We start from the raw sequence: 17,500 nt of genomic DNA on the forward strand, positions 1-17,500 counted from the left end.
AGGATTCTGAGACCATGAGAAACAAAATTCTCTGGTCTGATGAAACAAAGATTGAACTCTTTGGCCTGAATGGCAAGCATCATATCTGGAGGAAACCAGGCACCGGTCATCACCTGGCCAATACCATCACTACAGTGAAGCATGGTGGTGGCAGCATCATGCTGTGGGGATGTTTTTCAGGAGCAGGAACTGGGAGACTGGTCAGGATGGAGGGAAAGATGAATGCAGCAATGTACAGAGACATCCTTGTTGAAAACCTGCTCCAGAGCGCTCTGGACCTCAGACTGGGGCAACGGTTCATCTTCCAACAGGACAATGACCATAAGCACACAGCCAAGATAACAAAGGAGTGGCTACTGGACAACTCTGTGAATGTCCATGTGTGACACAGCCAGAGCCCAGACTTGAACCTGATTGAACATCTCTGGAGAGATCTGAAAATGGCTGTGCAGAGACACTCCCCATCCAACCTGATGGAGCTTGAGAGGTCCTGCAAAGAAGAATGGGAGAGACTGCCCCAAAATTGGTGTGTCCAGCTTGTAGCATCATACTCAGAGACTGGAGGCTGTACTCCAGTTTCCAGTGTGACCACTGCTCTACCCCTGGTCGGAGTCTCGTCACTTGATGGTGCCCACTGATGCTGTGGATGGATCTGTGTGGACCAGGAGACAGCCATGGACAGAGCCACTTGTGGACTTTCACACCATCACAGATCTGCCATTTCATCTGTCAGCTTGTGACAGCAAAGAATTAGTGTCTATAATGACCTTAGAAACTACGCTGACCTAATAGTTCCTCATGGGTCATTGCTTGCTGTTGTAGAAAGGACATTAATCAGTTACAGTTACATTATTTACTCTTTAGTGTCACCCAAATGAGGATGGGTTCCCTTCTGAGCCTGGTTCCTCTCAAGGTTTCTTCCTTTCCATCTCAGGGAGTTTTTCCTTGCCACCGTCGCCACAGGCTTCTCATTAGGGATAAAATAAAATAGTTTAATAATTTAATTTAATAATTTATTTTTATTTCTAGTTTTTTTTTTCCCCTCTCCTTTCTGTTTATCTTTTTTAGTAAAGCTGCTTTGAGACGATGTCCATTGTAAAAGGCGCTATAAAAAATAAATTGAATACTTGGTGCCAAAGGAACTTCAACAAAGTACTGAGCAGAGGCTGTGAATACTTATGTACATGTGTTTTTATTTTTAATAAATTTGCAAAGATTTTCACGGTGTCATGATGGGGGATTGTGTGTAGAATTTTGAGAAAAATAATGAATCTAATCCATTTTGGATCTCTGTAGCTAAAACTCAACAAATGCCAGGGATTGTTTTCCCTCCATATTTTCATGCATTTAGTGTAAATATTATTTCTGTATTTTGTTTTCTTCTAGAGCCAGACTGAGAAGTTAGCTAAAGTCTACCAGCCCCTCCGGTCAGTGCTGGCCTTTAAGAGCCGCGTGTCTGTCGCTCACCTTCTCGCCGCCCGAGAAGATTTATCCAAAATCCTGCGCACGAGCAGCGGCAAGACCCGAGAAAAAACCTCCTGCGCCATCAACAAGGTGAAGAATCGCACGTGTGAAACGTTTATATTCAACAGAACAGTGTGGAGTCATGTCTATCTGAGTATCTCTGAGAGTCCTGCGCTCTGATTGGTCAGAAGGTGTTGATTAATTCTCTCTGACAGCAGCTCTGACTGGAGCGCAGGGTTATATACATGCACTCAATATCGTTTCCATAGCAACGTGTACAGCACATGCTCCACTGGTTATAAACAGATTGGTGGAGATGTTTCTGGATGATGATATTGATAGAACATCGTGATCATTGGTTTCTGTGGAATAAAAGGAATAAAAAGAATAGGTAGAATTTTCTGTTTTTTAGAGATGGATATTTTAATGTTTCCCTTTAAAAAAGAAAAAAAACGTTATAATGTTCAGTTCTATGATTGTGGCTATTAGAATAGAGCTGTAGAAGCCAGTCCTCGGGGGCCAAGCACTTGCAGGTGAGCGTGTTCATAGGGTGAATATCACGCATCACCTCATGTTCATGATGCACCAAAACATCTAAAAGTCCTTCATGTATCCTCCGGTGTACTTCCTGTCCCCTCATTTGATGAAGTAAGATCCTTCAGTGGTTTGGACACTTGATCTGTAGTTAACTATGTATTGTATATCTCTACATCACAGTAGCTAGATGAAATGTACGGCAACCAGCAGGAAACTCAAAGTAGCACCACACTCAGGCATGATAAGAAGATCAGTGCCTCAAAGAGGACATCAGCTGTACCAAAACCTCTAGAGAGTCATGAGTCGAGTGTGTACAGGATATTCAGCTTGATTCCAATTTCCATCCAATCATCTTATCTCTGATTTCGACAGGTTTTGATGGGACGTGTTCCAGATCGTGGAGGAAGACCGAATGAAATCGAGCCTCCTCCTCCAGAGATGCCAGTGTGGCAGAAACGGCAAGACGGTCCAACAGGGGGTGGCGGAGGGCGAGGGGGAGGCAGGGGTGGCTACGATCAACACCAAGGAGGACGAGGAGGGGGTGGAAGAGGGGATAGAGGGAGTAAAGTACAAGGAGGCTGGTCAGATGGTGGGAATCAGGGTCATTATCAAGATGGAGGAAGAGGAGGGTACCGTGGAGGCTACCAGGGTGGGCACCAAGGGCAAGGATACACGGGAGGAGGAGGATATCAAGGGCAAGGATACCAAGGTGGAGGGGGGCAGCAAGGGCAAGGATACCAAGGTGGAGGGGGGCATCAAGGGCAAGGATACCAAAGTGGAGGGTATCAAGGGGGTAATCAAGGACACGGATACTCTGGGGGGTATCAAGGGGGTAACCAAGGGCAGGGATACTCTGGAGGAGGTTACCAGGGGGGGCAACAAGGACAAGACGGTGGTAGCAAAGGTCACTACCAGGATGGTGGGCGACAACAGGAGCGAGGAGGTCGAGGGGGTCGTGGAGGAAGGGGGCGAGGAGGACGAGGTGGGCAAGGTGGAGGCTGGGGTGGTAGAGGGGGGCAGAATTTTAATCAAGGAGGGCAATTTGAGCAGTTCTTCCAACATGGTGGGCAACAGTATAACCAGTCAGGGTTTGGACAGGGGTTTTACTCCAGCTGAGTTCGACAAGAGATCAACAGGAAGTAAAGATAGACAATGAGATGAGTTACAAAGAAATGGTGGTTGATTTTCTTGTTCTTCTGCTAACAGATATGCTAACTGCTTAGCTTAGCTAAGATTAATAATCTTCTTGACCTTTGGGACATGGACGACTCTGAAAGCCTTAACTTGAAGTGTTTACCACGAGAACCCTTCATCTTCATGGTGTTATTTATTGCCAGCACTTGACGGTTGATTTTCTTCCCCCCTTTCCAGCACTCTGTAACTCACCATGGTAGTGTGTTTTATTTTCTATTTCTGTTTAAAACACTTGTTTACAAAAAATGGATGATGAGGAGGGAGGGAGAGAGAGAGGGAGGGAGAAAGGGAGAGACGTTTCATCATCCAGTGCATGAGTGTTCCTTTCGGTTTGAGCGAAAGAAAAGAAGTTTCCGTTAAAGAATTCCCATTTCAGTTTTGTTTGAGGAATTCCTTCTGAAAGTGTGTTTCGAGTGTGTGTGAAGACAGCAATAAAGCAAAGTATGTAATGTGTGTTTCTCTGAGTGTTTAATGTCCGCTAGCACGAGTTAGCGTGTATAAAGTCTCTGTTTCCTGACCCATTCTCTATCAAATTACTGTGAGGATAAGAAAAGGTAGCTCTGGAGCCAGTTTTCTTTCTTCTTTCCACACATTAATCCATCCTTCAGTTTCTAATCCGTCGACGGATCACTGCTGATAAACAACCGCGTGACGAGATGATGCCGCCGACACCGTGTTTCACCACAGACATGGAGTTCATCAGTCCACGGACATCACCTGCTTTACCTGCTTCATGAGGTGTTTGGGGTTTAGCCTACTGTATGACTGATACACACATGTATTTATACTGTACACACACACACACATTCTCATTTATACATGCATGTATATAGATGTTTAGTACTGAGGGTGTTAATACTGTAGAGTATTGTAGACTAGAGTGGAGTATAGTTTATAATATAGTCTAGTATAGATACTGTAGTCACAGTAGATCAAACTGATACAGTACAGTGAAACACAGAGTGCTATAGTGTTGTCAAGTATAATAGGGTTACTGTGTGTGTGTGTACTTCTATAAGTCTCTCTAGATAAGGATATTGTAAATGTAAATGTGTATGTGTGATGTTCCATGTTGTAATCCAGCTCCTGTCTCATCATCTGCTGCCACCTGCAGGTGTGTTCCATCATCATCATCACCACAGTTTATCTCCCTGTCAGCGTCCTCCAGCTCACTCGCAGTGTTTCGGTCATTTACTCTCCGTTTCTTTTGTGACTTTTGTGTAAATATTCTCACTTTTGTGAATATTCTGTGTTTTTGGTCAACAAAGGAGGAGAAAGGGAATCATTCATTCCAACCTTTGGGTGATTTATTTCTTTTCCGTGTTTGATGTAGCGTTGTTCTGTGGACTAAATCTGGGTTTGTGTTTCTTATTCTAAAAGCAATTTATATTTAAAAAGCCAGTATTTATTCATTTCAGCTTTGACATCACACTGATTCTGTTAACGTTCTCAACCCCTGACCTGGGCATGAGAAAGGCCTAAAAGAAGTAGAATATAAAATACTAGAACGTAGATAAAATAGCTGTAGCAGAAGTATGCTCCAGTACAGACTTACATTCCTCTTCCTTTTTTTGCAGAAAATCTCACCATCATTTACAGTGTGTACTTTAACTGATATCTACTAGGTGTTGAAGTTTATCCTAGACATATAAGTAAGTTTGTGTATATGATGATTTATAATGATTTATAATCCCACTCTCAGTGTTTATAATGATTTATAATCCCACTCTCTGTGTTTATAATGATTTATAATCCCACTCTCAGTGTTTATAATGATTTATAATCCCACTCTCTGTGTTTATAATGATTTATAATCCCACTCTGTGTTTATAATGATTTATAATCCCACTCTCAGTGTTTATAATGATTTATAATCCCACTCTCAGTGTTTATAATGATTTATAATCCCACTCTCAGTGTTTATAATGATTTATAATCCCACTCTCTGTGTTTATAATGATTTATAATCCCACTCTGTGTTTATAATGATTTATAATCCCACTCTCTGTGTTTATAATGATTTATAATCCCACTCTCAGTGTTTATAATGATTTATAATCCCACTCTCTGTGTTTATAATGATCTATAATCCCACTCTGTGTTTATAATGATTTATAATCCCACTCTGTGTTTATAATGATTTATAATCCCACTCTCTGTGTTTATAATGATTTATAAACACTCTGTGTTTATAATGATTTATAATCCCACTCTGTGTTTATAATGATTTATAATCCCACTCTCTGTGTTTATAATGATTTATAATCCCACTCTCAGTGTTTATAATGATTTATAATCCCACTCTCAGTGTTTATAATGATTTATAATCCCACTCTCAGTGTTTATAATGATTTATAATCCCACTCTCAGTGTTTATAATGATTTATAATCCCACTCTCTGTGTTTATAATGATTTATAATCCCACTCTCTGTGTTTATAATGATTTATAATCCCACTCTGTGTTTATAATGATTTATAATCCCACTCTCAGTGTTTATAATGATTTATAATCCCACTCTCAGTGTTTATAATGATTTATAATCCCACTCTGTGTTTATAATGATTTATAAACACTCTCAGTGTTTATAATGATTTATAATCCCACTCTCAGTGTTTATAATGATTTATAATCCCACTCTCTGTGTTTATAATGATTTATAATCCCACTCTCTGTGTTTATAATGATTTATAATCCCACTCTCTGTGTTTATAATGATTTATAATCCCACTCTCAGTGTTTATAATGATTTATAATCCCACTCTCACTGTTTATAATGATTTATAATCCCACTCTCACTGTTTATAATGATTTATAATCCCACTCTCAGTGTTTATAATGATTTATAATCCCACTCTCAGTGTTTATAATGATTTATAATCCCACTCTGTGTTTATAATGATTTATAATCCCACTCTCAGTGTTTATAATGATTTATAATCCCACTCTCAGTGTTTATAATGATTTATAATCCCACTCTGTGTTTATAATGATTATATGATAGGATTATAATGGTTCTCTTTTCAGTCAGGTTCCTCTCCAGGTTTCTCCTTCATGTCGTCTCAGGGACTTTTTTCTTCACCATCATCACCTCTGACTCTTTCAGTAGGGATAAATTTATACATTTATCTTTTTTATATTTCTGTAAAGCTAGCACACACACACACACACAAGAGGGATAGTGGTGTTGAACAGGCTCTAGGTTACTGATGAGAAATTGGGGGTTCATACATACACTTACAGTTTAAGATGAAAACAAATTGGAGAGAGAGAGAGAGAGAGAGAGAGAGAGGAGTGTGTGTGTGTGTGTGTTTTGTGAGTCCACCTGAACATGCAGGTGATGTGAGGGCGGATGGACTTTGAAAGTCTCAGCGTTGCCATGAAGACTGATTAACTTCATCATTCAATGCCTAGCAACAGTGACCAGAAAAACATCTGTCGTGAAACAGTGACCACGATGAACAATGATAAGATCAGCTTCATACTCTCTCTCTCTCTCTCTCTCTCTCTCTCTCTCTCCCTCTCCCTCGCTCTCTCTCTCGCACCCTCTCTCTCTCTTACACACACACTGATACACACTGAATTATTCTCTCATCTTAGAAAGTGAACAGCAGATTTGTTCTGAATGAAATAGATTTCTTCTGCTTGATCATCTAGTGGGTGTGGCATTATTAAGGATGACTCCGCCCCCTTCCCATGCATGAGCTTGTAACTGACTGGTTTGATGAAGATGAAAATACTGTAACTCATCAAACCAGCGACTGAGGGACAGTTCCACAGGACGGAGCTGGGTTTTTCTCTATTGTTTCTCTTCTTGATGAAGTTAGTGTGCTGTTTAATCAGAAGAAGAAATACACGTCATCAACAGTCATGAGGATTTTCTGGAGTCTTTCTCACCTGCTGAACACCACCTGAGATGACGAGCTGATAGAACACGTGGATGATGGAGCAGGACAGGACCAGGGTCTACTGTTAACACTGACCACCTACAGTCCTGATATGGGCTAAATCTGGTCACATGACCGGTGTTGTAGAACATAAAGATGGCGGACAGATTGGACATGTCGTTATAATAAAAAGCATAACTTTATGGACACTAAAATAAATGTTAATTATTTAAAAAATTAAATGTAGTGAGTTGTCAGTACTATACATTTACAGTTTATTTCTAAGTTTATATTTTTGTATCAAGCTTGTACAAATGTGCAAAAAAAGAATGTTAGACTTTTGTATTTTTACATTTTTAGTGCAAAATTATTATAGTTAATTATAATTATTTGTATCATTATTTATTACATATTTTATTATATTATTTTATTTAATCAAGAACAGGAAAAAAATTAAAAAGGGCAACTTACTAAACTATTATAATATAAAATTGTTGATATTATGGAATTTTATCACCACTTCCAATTGCATCTGAATTTTATTTATTTATTTATTTATTTATTTATTTATTTATTTATTTATTTACTTACTTACTTACTTAAGGAAAATCACTTAAATAGAACAAAAAGAAGTAAAACTGTGTGGGTGAATTTTTAGTTAAAATAATTATTTTTTACTCCTCTGATTCTGACTCTTCTTATTCTGACTCCTCTGACATTGACTCCTCTGAGTCTTTTTTAATGTATATTTATATTAATTTATTTTATTTTAAATTCATGTTTTTATCCATACCTTTAAATAATTTCAGTATTTATAAAAAAGAATTAATGTAACAAAAATGACATTATAAATTACTTTGAGGTTATTTACATTTTTTAAAAATATGTTATATATAATATATATATATATATATTTATTTATTTATTTAAGTTCGAGCTTCACATCTCCCAAAAATAAATAAATACATAAAATGAAACAGAAAAATTTAAAATTATAAAAATGATTGAATTAAATTAAAAAATTCTATATTTAAATAAAAGTGCATTGAGACTTCAGTAATAAGATATTGTATTTATTTTAATAAAGAAACATCATATATTAAAAAGTCCTTATCTTTATTATTAGGTACAGGTTTATCTGTGGATCTGTTCATCACGTCCCCTTGAGGGACAGTGTGTGGTGTATTATCTGAGCGGCGTACCTTCATCTCCAGTCCATAACGAGATCCTAATCAAACATCATTAGTGTTACTGACTCTTTTTTCCCCACTCGATGACATCATAAACATGCTAACATGCTAAACTCCGCCCACCAAAACTACATTACAGCGCATCATCACAACCTTCTGAACCCTGACATGGAACCTCCGTAACACACCATGTTCTCCTCTACACATCATGTAGTGTTTTTATCTGTGAATATTACACAAAAACGTTTCCTCTCAACACACACACACACACACACACAGCAAAGGATTTGATAATAGTTTGTTTGCAGGATTAGCATATCGTTACTTGCTAGCTTGGTAGCTTTAGTGCAAAACTAAAGAAGCTGGTTTTACACAGCGCACGCCTCCTTGCTAAAAAATGACCTTTAATCCCAGGAGTGGACAGATCAGCCTCGGACCACAGTGTACACGTCTCTGTGTGGACGTTTATCTCACTTAAAAAAAAAAACTATTTTAATTTATTTTCTGTAGAAGGGCTAACAGAGAGCAGGGTGGTGGGATGAGGCGGAGTTACTGATCTCACTCTGAAGTTGATTAGTTTCCCCTTACAGCGTGCTAGAACATCCACTAATGTTTTATTTTTTAAGTAATTTACGTCTCCTTACAGAAAACCCCATCAGATCTCCTCTGTTTCATCTTTCTTCATTCAGTCCTCTCTTCTATTCTAATAATATTCTGACTCTGACTCGGACTCCTTTAATTTTGACTTTGACTCCTCTCACTCTGACTCCTCTGGCTTTGACCCTTCTGACCCTGATTCTGACTATGCTGACTTTGACTCCTTTGCCTTTGACTCCTCAGACTCTGACCCTGACTGCTCTGATGTTGACTTCTCTGACTCTGACCCTGACTCCTCTGACCTTTGCTACAACACTCGTTCTCTGGAGTCTGATTCTGACTGACTCGGTTCAGTCTGTCCTGCTTCCTTTTTTTTGTACCCGGGACGTTGAGCTCTGACTCATTTTCCTCAGACATATTAACGCACTTCATTATCTAATCATCTAATCAATCACACTCACATGAATATATTTAGCCCCACACTGCTCAGCACTTTGATCATTTCACTTGCCCGCTCAGATTGCTAGTGACCATGTGATTTGTCCACCCCTGAAAAAATAAAACCAGCCTGATAAACACCTTTTACCCCCAAACACCTGCAGAACCATAAAAAATGAAAGTCACCATCATGAGCACTTCTTCTGCTTCCAGGCAACTGGTTTGGATTTACATGTAACGTAAAATATGATGATGATGATGATGATGATGAAATCCTACTTAGAGAAATATCATTATATTGTGAAACTGTATTCGATCCTCCAGCATCAGCACCGTCTTCAGCATCTCAGTCACACTGTCTCTCATTAACGTCTGCGCCCCGGTGCAGCAGCTGTTGCGTCTCTGTTTAATCGCCTCCTTCTTCTTCACTTTGGGGTCACTCCAAGGGTCTGAAGCACCCCAACATGTGCCCCAGAGAGGAGAGCATTCTGGGCCGTGGAGCTGAAGATCTCCCCCGCGTCCTGATCTGGCCCTCAGAGACACCAAGTCAGCTGATCTGAAACAAAAGTCCAGACAGAGAGAGAGTTTGATCCAGGGTCAGGTTCAGTCACATGATCAAAATCATCAGAAATAATGAACGAAATGAAAAACATCAGCTGATCACACTGTTGTGAGACTGTCTTAGTGGGCGTGGCCTAATATTCTAATGAGCATGCTTGATTGACAACGCTCTGGCTGAGACATCTGGAGTAAAGAGGAATATTTTCTGGATAAAATGCTGAATAAGGTTAAAGTTTAGCACATGAGCACCTGATCAGAATCTCCTACACACACACACACACACACACAACAATTATATCTCCTCCCTCTTCTTGTGGCTTCGTTAACTGTCAGTGAGGTTTAATAAATAATTATGAGTGTGTGCTGCATCAGGTGCTGTTTCCATGTCTGTGCTGCTGTATAATGAGTCTGGACGCCGGAGTGTTTAATTAAAGCAGTGATGAATGTCATCGTTCCAGTCAGTACTATTCATGCAGTGATACACTGCTTCTGTAGTAGACAGGGTGTGACCTCGTTAACCTCGTTGCAAAACAATCGTCTGTTCCTGAAATAACCTGCAGCAGCTTGCCAGAGCCGTTCAATATTAAGCATCCCTGCTGCGGTCTTCCCTGCGGCCCTGATGGAGATAATCTCCCTGGCACTGATGGAGAGACTGGAACCTGTCATACCCCTCTGGTTTCCACAGCAATGGAAAAGGTGAGGATTTGAGGACTGGATGTTTTGGGACCTTGAGAGCAGCAGCACCAGAGATAAAAATCTACCAAAAGGATCAGACTGAGATCAAGCGCATGGAGCTTTCCATTCAGTTCTGACGAGCTGTCTACAGAACAAATCCTGATGTCAGAAGAAATTCAGCCCGACTGCAGGAAGCCAACCGAGCGGGATGTACTCGACTTACAAAGGTGCACTATTTACACTATATTGCCAAAAGTATTGGGACACCCCTCCAGATCATTGAGTTCAGGTGTTGTTTTTCAGGGGTTGGACTCGGCCCCTTAGTTCCAGTGAAAGGAACTCTTAATGCTTCAGCTTCATACCAAGACATTTTGGACAATTTCATGCTCTTTGTGGGAACAGTTTGGGGATGACCCCTTCCTGTTCCAACATGACTGCACACCAGTGACCAAAGCAAGGTCCATAAAGACATGGATGAGTGAGTTTGGTGTGGAGGAACTTGACTGGCTCACAGTGTCCTGACCTCAACCCCATAGAACACCTTTGGGATGAATTAGAGTGGAGACTGTGAGCCAGACCTTCTCGTCCAACATCAGTGCCTGACCTCACAAATGTGCTTCTAGAGGAATGGTCAGAAATTCCCATAAACACACTCCTAAACCTTGTGGAAAGCCTTCCCAGAAGAGTTGAAGCTGTTATATCTGTAAAGGGCGGGACAACTCCATATTACATTCATGTGCAGGTAAAGGCAGATGTCCCAAAACTTTTGGTAATACAGTGCATCACATTTACATTTGTGAGATGTGAAATCAAATCCATTCAGACTTAATCATACTGGAATAAACATCAGCCAGACATGCAGGGTGATGATCACAGTCCCAGAAGCAGATGATAAACATTTTTAGGAAAGACAGACTTCCACCCTCATTGTACAGAACAGCACTTGATCCAGCGCACATTGTTTCTCCTGATTAATTTAGCAGTAATGTTGAGAAACATGCGGACCAAATGATCTGCTGTAATGACCCTGAACAGGGAGTAGCCGAAAGAAGAAGAAGAAGAAGAAGAAGAACAACAACAACAACAACAACAACAACAATTAGCAGTAATGTTGAGAGCGAGCAGCAAGTGACTGGAAACAGCAGGAGAAATGGATTTCTTCCAGTAGCTTCATGCATAAACTCTAAATCAAGGTCATTAAATCTTGATCTGTGTGCAGGATGAAGACCATTTTATCTTTTAATTCATGCAATTTGAATTTGTTTATTTAATAAAGTAATGCTAATAGCAGCAATTCTGGTAAAAAAGAAAAAAAAAGAGCCTTAAAAATCTGAAAGTAAAGAATGTCTTTCTTTAAATAAACAGTTTGCCTTTAAATGTTCTTACTGATTATATACATAAATATAATATAAAATAATATAACAATAATATGATAATATAATATTTTATTACATAATTAACATAATAATAATAATATAATATTATTAAAACTTTTTTAACATTTTTATTCTGAATTTTTACATCACTGCAAAGCTGCTTTGTGATAGTTTAAATAGTTTAAAGATTGTTAAAAGCACTATAAAATAAAATTTAACTAAATTAAATTAAATACATAAGCAAATTAAACTATTTTAATTCTATTAACCTCTATATTATCCTCTATAATATAATATAATATAATATAATATAATATAATATAATATAATATAATATAATATAATATAATATAATATAATATAATATAATATAATATAATATAATATATGAGACTGATGGAGATATTTCTATAGTTGAGTTTTAAGAACTATTGTTGGTGTAAGTTTCTGAAATTCAGAACACAGATCCCAGTACAGAACCAGAACCCGGGTCACCTTGGTATCCTGGCTGTACTGGTGCTGCAGCGGTGGGACTCTGTTTCTTTCCTCCTCCTCCTGCTGCTTGTGTGATTCTCTCCTCTCGTGGACGCTGGTCTCGTTTTCCCAGCGAGCAAAGCCTTTGTTTTTAGAGTTTTTGCGATGTGGCCTGCACCTCATCTTAGGGAAGGTGTGTGACCCAGAACCAGACTCGCTCCAGGCGTTATCGGGCCACAGGGGGTCTGTCTGAGTGGCCTGACTCGTGGTGGCTCTCTGGAAGCGAACCGAGATCCTCTGAGCAGAACCCGTCATCAGAGTGATGGATTTAGTCTCCAAATCCGAACCTGAAGTCGACACGGCAGGGAACTCGAACACCTCGTCTTCATCTGGAGAAGCAGGGAAGAGAAGGGTGAGGACAACACAACTGGAGCTGTACACAACATGAGATCAACACAACTAGAGTGTGTGTGTGTGTGTGTGTGTGTGTGTGTGTTGAAGTAACCTTTGGAGGTGGGCAGGGTGGGGCTGCTGGGTAACGAGCTGTGAGCTCCAGGGGAGACGCTGCAGAGTGAGGTGGAGCGCGGAAGTCTCCGACACGCTAACACTAACAACTCTCGACATTGTTTATGACAATTAACTCCACAATCTGCAGAACAACACAACAATGAGTGTTTATTACATCACCAGAGTGAGGGATTACACACAACAATTACACACAACTTTCTTGGAAACGATAAGGTATCAGAGTGAGTATTAATATAACCCTGCGCTCCAGTCAGAGCTGCTGTTAGAGAGAATTCATCAACACCTTCTGACCAATCAGAGCGCAGGATTCAGCAGTGTGAATGAAACTCTGCATCATTAGAATTTAAATAACAAGAAACATTTTTTATCTTCTTTATGTATTATATATTATAAATTCTTACCATACCTTTACACTTATAGCCTTGTTTAATAATCCCCCAGAGCTAGAGAGAGACAGAGAGAGAGACAGAGAGAGAGACAGAGAGAATTGAATGGCTTCACACTGATTAAGTAAACATAAAAAATAAAGAATATGAATGAACGAAAACAGAATCACAGTAAAATAATATTGTTTTTTGGTGTAGATGAGAATCAGAAGCGGTGTGTGAAGTGGTGTGTGAAGTGGTGTGTGAATGCGGTGTGTGAATGCGGTGTGTGAATGCGGTGTGTGAATGCGGTGTGTGAAGCGGTGTGTGAATGCGGTGTGTGAATGCGGTGTGTGAATGCGGTGTGTGAAGTGGTGTGTGAAGTGGTGTGTGAAGTGGTGTGTGAAGTGGTGTGTGAATGCGGTGTGTGAAGTGGTGTGTGAATGCGGTGTGTGAAGTGGTGTGTGAATGCGGTGTGTGAATGCGGTGTGTGAAGTGGTGTGTGAATGCGGTGTGTGAAGTGGTGTGTGAATGCGGTGTGTGAAGTGGTGTGTGAATGCGGTGTGTGAATGCGGTGTGTGAAGTGGTGTGTGAATGCGGTGTGTGAAGTGGTGTGTGAATGCGGTGTGTGAATGCGGTGTGTGAATGCGGTGTGTGAATGCGGTGTGTGAAGTGGTGTGTGAATGCGGTGTGTGAAGTGGTGTGTGAATGCGGTGTGTGAATGCGGTGTGTGAAGTGGTGTGTGAATGCGGTGTGTGAATGCGGTGTGTGAAGTGGTGTGTGAATGCGGTGTGTGAAGTGGTGTGTGAATGTGGTGTGTGAAGTGGTGTGTGAATGCGGTGTGTGAAGTGGTGTGTGAATGCGGTGTGTGAATGCGGTGTGTGAAGTGGTGTGTGAAGTGGTGTGTGAATGTGGTGTGTGAATGCGGTGTGTGAAGTGGTGTGTGAATGCGGTGTGTGAAGTGGTGTGTGAATGTGGTGTGTGAAGTGGTGTGTGAATGCGGTGTGTGAAGTGGTGTGTGAATGCGGTGTGTGAATGCGGTGTGTGAAGTGGTGTGTGAATGCGGTGTGTGAATGCGGTGTGTGAATGCGGTGTGTGAAGCGGTGTGTGAATGCGGTGTGTGAATGCGGTGTGTGAATGCGGTGTGTGAATGCGGTGTGTGAATGCGGTGTGTGAATGCGGTGTGTGAATGCGGTGTGTGAAGTGGTGTGTGAATGCGGTGTGTGAAGTGGTGTGTGAATGCGGTGTGTGAATGCGGTGTGTGAAGTGGTGTGTGAATGCGGTGTGTGAATGCGGTGTGTGAAGTGGTGTGTGAATGCGGTGTGTGAAGTGGTGTGTGAATGCGGTGTGTGAAGTGGTGTGTGAATGCGGTGTGTGAAGTGGTGTGTGAATGCGGTGTGTGAATGCGGTGTGTGAAGTGGTGTGTGAATGCGGTGTGTGAAGTGGTGTGTGAATGCGGTGTGTGAATGCGGTGTGTGAAGTGGTGTGTGAATGCGGTGTGTGAAGTGGTGTGTGAATGCGGTGTGTGAATGCGGTGTGTGAAGTGGTGTGTGAATGCGGTGTGTGAATGCGGTGTGTGAAGTGGTGTGTGAATGCGGTGTGTGAATGCGGTGTGTGAAGTGGTGTGTGAATGCGGTGTGTGAAGTGGTGTGTGAATGTGGTGTGTGAAGTGGTGTGTGAATGCGGTGTGTGAAGTGGTGTGTGAATGCGGTGTGTGAATGCGGTGTGTGAAGTGGTGTGTGAATGCGGTGTGTGAATGCGGTGTGTGAAGTGGTGTGTGAATGCGGTGTGTGAAGTGGTGTGTGAATGCGGTGTGTGAATGCGGTGTGTGAAGTGGTGTGTGAATGCGGTGTGTGAATGCGGTGTGTGAAGTGGTGTGTGAATGCGGTGTGTGAAGTGGTGTGTGAATGCGGTGTGTGAAGTGGTGTGTGAATGCGGTGTGTGAATGCGGTGTGTGAAGTGGTGTGTGAATGCGGTGTGTGAAGTGGTGTGTGAATGCGGTGTGTGAATGCGGTGTGTGAAGTGGTGTGTGAATGCAGTGTGTGAAGTGGTGTGTGAATGCGGTGTGTGAATGCGGTGTGTGAAGTGGTGTGTGAAGTGGTGTGTGAATGCGGTGTGTGAAGTGGTGTGTGAATGCGGTGTGTGAATGCGGTGTGTGAAGTGGTGTGTGAAGTGGTGTGTGAATGCGGTGTGTGAATGTGGTGTGTGAAGTGGTGTGTGAATGCGGTGTGTGAAGTGGTGTGTGAATGCGGTGTGTGAAGTGGTGTGTGAATGCGGTGTGTGAATGCGGTGTGTGAAGTGGTGTGTGAATGCGGTGTGTGAAGTGGTGTGTGAATGCGGTGTGTGAATGCGGTGTGTGAATGCGGTGTGTGAATGCGGTGTGTGAAGTGGTGTGTGAATGCGGTGTGTGAAGTGGTGTGTGAATGCGGTGTGTGAATGCGGTGTGTGAAGTGGTGTGTGAATGCGGTGTGTGAAGTGGTGTGTGAATGCGGTGTGTGAAGTGGTGTGTGAATGTGGTGTGTGAAGTGGTGTGTGAATGCGGTGTGTGAAGTGGTGTGTGAATGCGGTGTGTGAATGCGGTGTGTGAAGTGGTGTGTGAATGCGGTGTGTGAATGCGGTGTGTGAAGTGGTGTGTGAATGCGGTGTGTGAATGCGGTGTGTGAAGTGGTGTGTGAATGCAGTGCTTACGAATCCAGCGCAGTGCTCACAGAAGGTGGGCTTCAGGTACGTCATCTCCTGAAAGTTATGGATGAAACCCGGCCCCATTTTACACTGCAGTACGGGATTAGCACGCAGGAAATACGCCATCATCTCATCCTTACTGATCAGACCATCCCTACACACACACACACACACACACACACACACACACACACACACACAGAAGTTTTCATTTCCCAGATGTTTACTCTTTCAGGATCTTCAGAACATTGCTAACATTTCTCACCATCATAAGAATAATAATTACACACAGTGGGGAAAATAAGTGTTGAACGTCACCATTTTTCTCAGTAAATATATCTCTAAAGGTTCTATTGACATTTTCACCAGATGTTCCTAACAACTGCAGCATCACACACAAACACATCTAACCACAGATATCCATAAAATAAGTCGTGTAATAATGTGAAATAAGTATTGACCACACTTACTGAAATTTATTTAATACTTCTACTAATACTTTTAATACTAATATTGTGTGTGTGTGTAGGTGTGTAGGTGTGTAGTTGTGTAGTTGTATGTGTGTGTTGTGTTTTGTGTAGTCGTGTGTGTGTTGTGTAGTTGTGTGTTGAGTGTATGTGTGTGTGTGTGGTTGAGTGTTGTGTAGTTGTGTGTGTGTGGTTGTGTGTGTATGGTTGTGTGTTGTGTAGTTGTGTCTATGGTTGTGTGTATGTGTGTGTTGTTTAGTTGTGTGTATGTGTGTGTGTTGTGTAGTTGTGTGGTTGTGTGTGGTTGTGTTTTGTTGGTTGGTTGAATGTGTTGCATGGTGTGTGTGTGTTGTGTGTATTGTGTGTATCTGTTGTGTGTGTGTGTTGTGTGTATTGTGTGTATCTGTTGTGTGTATTGTGTGTGTGTGTTGTGTGTATTGTGTGTATCTGTTGTGTGTATTGTGTGTGTGTGTTGTGTGTATTGTGTGTGTGTTGTGTGTATTGTGTGTGTGGTTGTGTATTTGTGTTTTGTGTAGTTGTGTGTTGAGTGTATGTGTGTTGTGTAGTTGTGTGTATGTGTTGTGTAGTTGTGTGTATGTGTGTGTGGTTGTGTTTTGTTGGTTGGTTGAATGTGTTGCATGGTGTGTGTGTGTTGTGTGTATTGTGTGTGTGTGTATTGTGTGTGTGTGTTGTGTGTATTGTGTGTGTTTGTGTGTTGGGTAGTTGTGTGTATGTGTGTGTGTATTGTGTGTGTGTGTGTTGTGTGTATTGTGTGTGTGGTTGTGTATTTGTGTTTTGTGTAGTTGTGTGTTGTGTGTATGTGTTGTGTAGTTGTGTGTATGTGTGTGTGGTTGTGTTTTGTTGGTTGGTTGAATGTGTTGCATGGTGTGTGTGTTGTGTGTATTGTGTGTGTGTTGTGTGTGTGTGTATTGTGTGTGTATGTGTGTGTGTGGTTGTGTGTTGGGTAGTTGTGTGTATGCGTGTGTGTGTGGTTGTGTTTTGTTGGTTGGTTGTGTGCATGGTGTGTGTGTGTATTGTGTGTGTTTGTGTGTTGTGTGTATTGTGT

At 41.3% G+C, this 17,500-nt stretch overlaps 2 protein-coding genes across 5 annotated transcripts in view; one reads left to right on the plus strand and one right to left on the minus strand.

The window, feature by feature from the left end:
- fam98a (family with sequence similarity 98 member A) overlaps nt 1–3,644 on the plus strand; it is a 15,811-nt gene extending 12,167 nt beyond the window's left edge. For all 3 annotated transcript variants that reach the window (XM_058399795.1, XM_058399797.1, XM_058399796.1), the window contains 2 exons: nt 1,387–1,554; nt 2,374–3,644. In XM_058399795.1, coding sequence (XP_058255778.1) covers nt 1,387–1,554; nt 2,374–3,117 — 912 coding nt within the window. In that variant the 3' untranslated portion in view covers nt 3,118–3,644. The remainder of the gene's footprint in view (nt 1–1,386; nt 1,555–2,373) is intronic.
- Nucleotides 3,645–8,141: 4,497 nt separating this feature from the next.
- rasgrp3 (RAS guanyl releasing protein 3 (calcium and DAG-regulated)) overlaps nt 8,142–17,500 on the minus strand; it is a 68,257-nt gene continuing 58,898 nt past the window's right edge. For both annotated transcript variants that reach the window (XM_058399366.1, XM_058399367.1), the window contains 5 exons: nt 15,974–16,121; nt 13,327–13,363; nt 12,898–13,041; nt 12,414–12,781; nt 8,142–9,862 (listed from right to left, as the gene is read on the minus strand). In XM_058399366.1, coding sequence (XP_058255349.1) covers nt 9,854–9,862; nt 12,414–12,781; nt 12,898–13,041; nt 13,327–13,363; nt 15,974–16,121 — 706 coding nt within the window. In that variant the 3' untranslated portion in view covers nt 8,142–9,853. The remainder of the gene's footprint in view (nt 9,863–12,413; nt 12,782–12,897; nt 13,042–13,326; nt 13,364–15,973; nt 16,122–17,500) is intronic.

This window comes from Hemibagrus wyckioides, linkage group LG09 (genome assembly GCF_019097595.1).
Source record: "Hemibagrus wyckioides isolate EC202008001 linkage group LG09, SWU_Hwy_1.0, whole genome shotgun sequence".
NCBI classification, from domain to species: domain Eukaryota; kingdom Metazoa; phylum Chordata; class Actinopteri; order Siluriformes; family Bagridae; genus Hemibagrus; species Hemibagrus wyckioides.